This window comes from Rutilus rutilus (assembly GCF_951802725.1).
Source record: "Rutilus rutilus genome assembly, chromosome: 21".
NCBI classification, from domain to species: Eukaryota; Metazoa; Chordata; class Actinopteri; order Cypriniformes; family Leuciscidae; genus Rutilus; species Rutilus rutilus.
Genome location: NC_140226.1, coordinates 23773217 through 23781394, shown reverse-complemented (window position 1 = coordinate 23781394; position 8178 = coordinate 23773217). Strand labels below are relative to the sequence as shown.

The 8178-nt window shown below is 36.5% G+C and overlaps 1 protein-coding gene across 1 annotated transcript in view; it reads right to left on the bottom strand.

The window, feature by feature from the left end:
* Positions 1 to 521: 521 nt before the first annotated feature.
* Positions 522 to 8178, bottom strand: part of spata17 (spermatogenesis associated 17) — a 29609-nt gene continuing 21952 nt past the window's right edge. Inside the window, exon 10 of the mRNA XM_084394323.1 lies at positions 522 to 655. Within this exon, the coding sequence (XP_084250449.1) occupies positions 575 to 655 (81 nt within the window). The 3' untranslated portion in view covers positions 522 to 574. The remainder of the gene's footprint in view (positions 656 to 8178) is intronic.

Here is an 8178-nt window from a genome sequence, read left to right as displayed (position 1 = left end):
GCAGTACAGGGGCTTTGTACACACACACACACACACAATAGAACGAAGCACTCAGAATTATTTGTGGAAATGAAACCTCTGTAGCAGACGACTGGATCAGTGCCTTCACCTTTTCCCACTCACTGAAATTAAATGACATTTATTTTCTGTGGCAACAATGCATGGGGAATGTTTCAAAACGGCTGATTCCGGGAGCGATGCGATGAGGTGGCTGCCTGCTCGGCCTGTGTGCGTTGATTGATGGAAGTGATGTAAGAATCCGCGTGTGACATCGGTGAGTGCGTAAACTAATGGAGGAATTTCATTAGTCTCTTTTCCAGAATCAAAATCGTTGCTGTTAAAGAATTTTTTTCATCAACACAGCGGATATTAAGTGCAAAAAGCAATTGTGCGTAATACAAATAGCATGTAATTATGCTAAGAGGACGAGACGTTTTTATTCTGAACGCGGCACCAAATGTTTTCTTCACCCCATCTCACCTTCGTACTTTCTGAACCAGACAAACAAATGATGCATAATTGGATATTTCATTTAATGTATTTATTGATTCTGTCTGTTTTCCACTCGGCTATCTCATACAATATTACCAGCGTTGGAGTACAGTCGTCCAAACTTGTCAAAGACGTGGCAGGTGGTGAAGACGGTCTTGAAGGGCTGAAATGATAAGCACATTGATTGGATGTCAGCAGTTTGAAAAAAAAGAAAAAGTTTTACACTCAACAGAGATGGTGCAATTATTAGTTTTTCCATTTAGCTCCCTCACACACACACACACATACACACACACAAAAAATAATAATACACATGCTTCCAAAGGAAACTGTTATTGCTCTGAGCTTCCTCTTTCACAGCTCAGGAAAATGAATGAGTACTCAGTTATGCTGAAGTATCAACTTAATCTCAGATGTGTCTCCGAAAATTCTTTCGGAATAACTTTTGGGGTCAGCAAGATTACTTTTATTCAGCAAGGATACATTAAATTGATCAAAAGTGACAGTAAAGACATTTAATGCTACAAATGTTACAAAAGGTTTCTATTTCAAATAAATGCTGTTCTTTTGAATGTTTTATTCATCAAAGAAGAAACAAATCTAGTATGGTTTCCACAAAAATGTTTCTTGGCCTACAAATCAGCATTTTAGAATGATTTCTGAAGGATCACGTGACACTGAAGACTGGAGCAATGATGCTGAAAATTCAGCTTTGTCATCACAGAAATAAACTACATTTTAAAATATAAAATATGACAGAAAACAGCTAATTTAAATTGTAATAGTATTTGACAATATTACTATTTTTATTGTATTTTTCATCAAAGAAATGCAGCCTTGGTGAGCATAAGAGACTTCTTTCAAATTCAAAAGTCAAAACTTTTTAATGGTAGTGTAATTAACAAATACATGTATATATTTGAGATATTAAAAAGAGAGATAACGATAACAATTTATCATTTTATAAGGATAGAATAGCGGAGAAAATGTGTTTTGTTAGAAAAATTAGGTGAATTCATATTGAAATCTGACTTTTGATGGCAGATTGTCTTTACAAATCTTAGTAGCACTATTTGAGACATTATGGAGATCTATTCTGAAATTCTAGAGTAGACATGTTAGATTACTAAACTCTTTTACCCAGAAGAAAAATGTGCAAATTAGTCTCAATTTGTTCTCACTTGAATCTTTTTGCCATCTATGAGAAAAAAGTGAGATATTCAAGAGATCCCATATGTGATTTTTCTTTCTTATAGGCTCATATAAGATTTTAAATGTGAGTTTTTAGCTCGAGACGTGGCCTGGCGAGTAGCGCTCATGCTCCAACAAAGAGCATATGTGAGTAAATCGCATCCAAATCATCCATTTATCCATCCATTTTCCAAACCATTTGTCCAGTGTAGGGTGGCAGGGATGCTAGAGTCTGGACGGATGGCCAGTCCATCACAAGTACGCAAGTCATTTTATTTCCAGAAACATTAGTGCTAAGTAAGTGAATTCTGTTATAAAGTTTTACAGTGTAAAAGTTTATTTAGTTCATCAACTGTGCACTAACTGTCACTACAAGTATTTTACAATGACTAGCAAAAGCTAATATGATTGGATCTCCACTCCACAAAAACAAACACTATCAAAATCTCTCTTCCCCGATGCCTGGATGACCACGCCAACCTCACAGTAGTTGCTGTGACTAGCAATGGCTCTTCATCACTGCTATAACACATTCTCCCAGTCATCCAGTTAATGATGAATACACGAGCCACAACAAATCCTGCCCTCTTTTTCGCAGCACTGCACAAAAGATCTGCGTCAGATATTTTTAGTTGGACTGGATTCAGCTTTTGCTAGTGGCCTAGTTGCTGCAGCAGCTACACAGGCTGTCTCGGAGCATCTCTCAGAGCAAATTGGCTCTCAGTGACCCCCCCTAGAGGCTGACCTGGTCTAAAACACGCAACCTGAATCTCCACAGCCGCTTAATGCAAGAGCCTGTGAGAAGCACTGCTGTGTTGGAATGAAAATCACAGACTGGAGTAAGAATGGGAAGAGGAAAGGGAGGTTTGAAGGAAGGCGATTTAATTATATATTTCATTTTTTTAAGACTAAAAAAAGCCGAAGTTGAGCAAGGACAAACTAATGTCATAGACTGGGGCGCTGACTGTTTCCCTCTGGCAGGCATGCATGTGATCCTTCTGTCAGTCAGCGTACGCCACCATGACAATCATCTGTGTGTCATGGCCTCGGGAAACGCTGCAGCTAGCTGTCCTTGTAAACAGCACTCCACACTAACTCTAACAACTGCACAAGAAACGCAAAAGGACATCATCTCCAAAGTGGAAAACAGAGTAATTCACATCGCTTACTACACAACAAAAATCAAACTTCAGAAATTAGATTATTGCAAAAACTTTGTTTGTAGATGCATAATTAATGACTAATGACTGATGTTGGTTGGTGTCGGTAGCTGCGTACGAGCTGAACTACAACGGCTTTAAGGTTTACAACATGGTGATAATAAGGATCTTACAGTAACCTGTTATTTTGTCGTTGATTAAAAAGTATTGAGTGGTTCAGAATTTTAGTATCTATTTATAAACCAACCTATTTCTTTTAACATTAACAAATGGCCTTAATTGGAATCAGCGAGACACATTTCTAAAGTGCCCTCAGTCCTTCTGAATATATAAAATGAATCTCTCCTCTAGCTGATGTTCTTATTTGTCACGTCAACCTGTTCTCTTAAAATAGCTGTAACCCATGTTCTTTGTTATCTTTCACCTCAGAGTGTTTCATTTAACAGCTACATAACAGCAGTGGAACAACAGCGGACTTCAGATAAGCACTCAGGGCACTTAGACACTTTTTAGCCCATGGAACCCATATTTTAACCAAGCATTTGTTGCCTCTCTCGCCAACATTACCCAATAAAAACAGACAAGGGATAAAAAAATATGAGATTGATTTATTTGCTCCAATGTTCTTCGGAATGAAGCTTTTCTATTTTTTCCCCTCACAACTGAAACCAATTAGCACAGCTAGCACTTGTAGTGCAGAAGGTAGGTCAGCCTGGAGTAATAAAAAAGTATTGACTTTTCTCTGACTGTAAGCAGGCTGAAAGGGGTGCCGCGGCCTTGTCGTACATGAAAAGAGCTCCATTAATTTCACTTATTTCAAGAAGGGCCCCTGTCAAGTCCTAATGCGTCCAATGCACTTTTCGCATTCATACACGCTGACATCTTAGCTGGGCCTCAGCCGAAATGAGTTTACATTATTTTAGCTAGTGAGAAGTTGACGCCGTAATTCCCACTGCACAGCTCTATACAGGCCAGTGGGGAAATGGCAGAGGACTCTTTCATACGTGGCTACTCCTGATCAGGCCCGGCGCCACGAGGGGGCAAAAAGGGGCATTGTCCCTCAGATCTGATTTGTGCCCCCTCAGTTACAATTTGTCCCCCTTCCACCCTCAAAACCCTTTGATGCGTACGATCACACCGGTGTGATTAGAACATTCAGTGCATCACATGATCAACTGCTAAATTCAAATGTGCTTTTGCGCTTCAGCTGGCGCTGAGCCAGAGATGGACATGTTCAGTGGTTTTCATATATCTCAACTATGTTTTTAACCAGTATTTTAGGTTTCAGACATTTAAATAGTATTTAAATTGAGTACTAGCAAAAAACAAAAACAAAACATGTATAGTTTGTTAAATACACACTGATGTCTATGGAAGCAGCAATAATAATCTGACATTGCGTTTTATTCATATGAGATAATTATACATATCACTTACTATAAGAGTCGCTTTATTCTTCTACTAGTTCACCAGCCACTTACTTTTATGTATTTTGGGAGAAATAGATGAATTTGTGAGAATTGTGGTGCAAACTAACGTGATGGCAATGGTCCCCTCAAATTTTTATTTAGTGGATAATCACTGTGCTTTATCAACAGAATGCATTATCTAAATCCCTAATGTCATTTTCATTCTCTCTTCAGAATGCTGTAGAATATGACAATTAAGTCAGTGAAAATCATAAATTTGATATAATCAAGCTATTTCAGGTGACATGACCCCAGTGTGACTCTCAATCACCTAACACACACAGACAATTTCAGTAAGATTAACTGACAATACCAGAATGATGCATTTTTTGCGCAGTTACGCAATGTTGTGAGGCTAAAGTAATCCTTCTGTGTCTATTGAAGAGACCTAGTGCATGCCATCTAAATGAGATTCCTGCTTAGTTATTACCTGCAACAGTCTCATATAATTGGCACGTGAACACAAATCCCTGTCCTTGGAAGCTTACGTACAGTAATTCTGATTTCATTAATTCAATCACACTGTGAAGAGAAAAATAACTTCCATTCATGCTATGCAAAAAATCCAATAGCTTTCAAGTAGCTGCACGAGCCACAGCACAGATGAAATTCAGAAGGGTCTGTTTTCACTGTCAGAATGACAGAGGAAACCAGTTCATATTTGAATAAACATGCATAAAGAAAAGCACAGATGGAGGAGACTGTGTAAAGGAAATGGGGGTTAGAAAAGTACATGGTACTGTGGAGTAATTTTATCTCACTCTGCCATACAATACAATGATTATTTGCACTGTGCATTTTAGTATACTTTAAGTTTAAGTGTAAAAATTGCACAATAATGAGAGCCAGAGGTGTGCTCATTTAGTTTGTTTTGTCTGGAGGCAAATCAGGCAGTGATTCCACAAACTAAATATATATATATATTTTAAATAAAAATACTAATAATTATAACAAAATATGAAATCATTACAATGCACATTTCGTAACTTTTAAGAGTCATCCAAAATTGACTGTTAAATTTGTTGCTGACGGATGGTATGAATTTTCTAAATGTTTAAGTCAAAGGCCATTTCAAATCAGTTTGCAACACATTATATTTATTTACTATTTATATGAATGACGATAAAAAAGGAAATGCTGACATAATAGAAGAAGGTGTAAAGTTAATTGATACATATGTAAGAAAAAAGTGAGAGGCATGTCAGGCGAATTGTTTATTACGTGGCAAATGAAGGGGCCGAGGGATTTTATATCCCTATAAAATGGATATAGTGAATCACCCAGAGGCTCTTGGTCACTAATGTAGTCCGGTCTGGGATATGAGCATATGTGTGTGTGTGTGTGCATAATAGAAACACTCACATGCCATTTTCTATCCTGGAGTCAAAGTAGGTTGTCCTACTTTTATATCACTTATTTATTGCTCATTATGAATATCATTCGCATTTAAACACACCTCATATATCACACATATCATGGTGATGCATTATCCTGCCAGTGATTAACAAGAGCAGCCACTAACAAAGCATCATTTTAGGCTAAATATTCCAGTTGCCTACAACAATAATTAAAAAAAAATAAAAAAACTGCTCCAGTTGTGCTTAGAGGCGATATTCAAGGGGGGACAATGGAGATGGGGGTCTAGCAGAGGAAAAAGCAATTACTGAAGCAACATTAGAATAGAAGAGAGAGAAAATAAATGTATGCCTGTGTTGGTATTCTGGCGCTAAGATATATCAGTTTGAAAAGATGATTGATGAAAGTCTAATGTAAGGCGATGGAGAGGCTTTTGCACCGAGGCAATGCCACCGCCAGCACTTTATTAGCCGCCGTAATTAGCCCTGGTGGTTCAATTTGTTAGAATTGGTGGTGATGATGCAAAAATCAGATCGCAGGGCTGGCTAGTCAGGGGCCAGCGTACACCCTGATGAAGGGTCATTCTTGTCAAGGGGCTATTAACTAATGCACTAATTACAGAGGAGAGGGAACAGCGCAGCACCCGTGCCTCTCTGTCTGTCCGCATCACTTCTGATCCACAACTACTGGGCTGACAACACACCGCTGTGGACCGTCACTTCATATCTTAAAGAGCTCAAATCATCGTAATGCCGCCTTTCACTGATTCCTTTTAAGGGTGTTATTTCAACTATAAGCACATTGTGGACATTCAGAAATTAAACTCTTTTAAAAATGGAAACACTTTTTTTGTTGTTGCTCAGACTAGTGTATTTTATCATACCAGTGTATGTACTGTACATGCATCAGATACATTTTCTGCAATGTTTTTTCCCTGAACTATCATGAATAAATGTAATTTCCTCCTCAAACTGCCATTCATTTTTGAAGTGGAAATTACATTTTTAAGAATTTTAAGGAATAAAATAGCTCACTGCCTTAAATAGCTATATTATATCCTGAATACAATTAAATAGTATTTTCAAACTTGATTCAGGAATGTCACAAAATAGAAATTTGATACTTGCAGGCACTTGCTTGATACTCGCTCCGCACTGAATTCATTGCAAGTACACTCAACTTTTGATAAAAACTTTTAAAAACTATTATAACAAACTGTTGTTGGAAATGACAAGTGAGGAACAGCCATATATTATACTATATATATATATATATATATATATATATATATGGCTTCACACAATAAAAATTCTAAAAGTTTTACAATTCACTATGTTTTATATATATATATATATATATATATATAACAAAAGGAGAGAAAAAAGTTACAAATAAATCTGTTGTGAAGTGCCTTTAAGTTGAATAAACAGCCTTAAATGGAGGAAGAAGAAAAAGACAAAAGGACAGACAATGCAAAGGTTTAACTTCTCTAACCATAACCAGTTAAGTTCACTTAGTTCAGGAAAACTTTTGTTTTTAATGGACCTCATTGTTCAAAGGGGAAAAAAAAAGACCTCAAAAGGGTTTTATAAAAGGACCTAGATTCAAATATCAGAGGTAAAGTTCATTAGTTATGTATCTGAGCATGTCTGAAGCCTCTGTAATTCTTCCTGCATCACTTCCTTTTATCTCCACAATTGAGATAAATCACCAAGCACTGCTTTCAGGTTAAGACATGTTAATCTGGGAAATAACACATCTCAAGGTGTGGGTCCTATGAGGGGTGGGATGAACAAATGAATGGAGAAGAAAGGAAAAAGAGAATGGGTATAATTAAATCAGAGATGCACTTGGAAATTACCATATCCATCATTATCTTCATGCGAGTCAATGCAAGGGAAAAAAAGCGAGGGGCTTAGGAGATTTATTAAAAAAAATGGTTTGTCTGCAACGTATTTCTCATTGGTAACCGTCAAAGGTAGGCAAACGTGGAACATTTATCAAGCCACAGACAAATGACACTGGGTTACTAGTTAGACAGTGTAATAAGTGCCATCTAATTTCCTCTTTAGAATCAATTTATGTTTCAAAGCTTGGGATCGTCATCAAGGGACAAAGCTTTTCCTGTGAGAAACTAGTTTAAATTTATTTTTTCACATAACGTACACTGAATTTTTAAAGCCTTTTTCAAGATTTATGCATTTTAATTACTAGTAAAATTTCATCAAACTGAATTGAATGATCCTTACATATTCTAATTGAATAATCTTTACATATTTTATAAGGATTATATATATATATATATATATATATATATATATATATATATATAAGGAGTGTACCTAAGCAAAACTACTTTATTCAGGCCTTTTCCACATTATGCTTTCATGGGGAAATATCTGAATATGAACAATGTCACATTCTTATGTTTATTTTTTTTAAGTGTTAAAATGTTTTACATTAAAAAAAAAATATTTTTTTTTACTCAATGGGAGACAGTATTTTGTTAT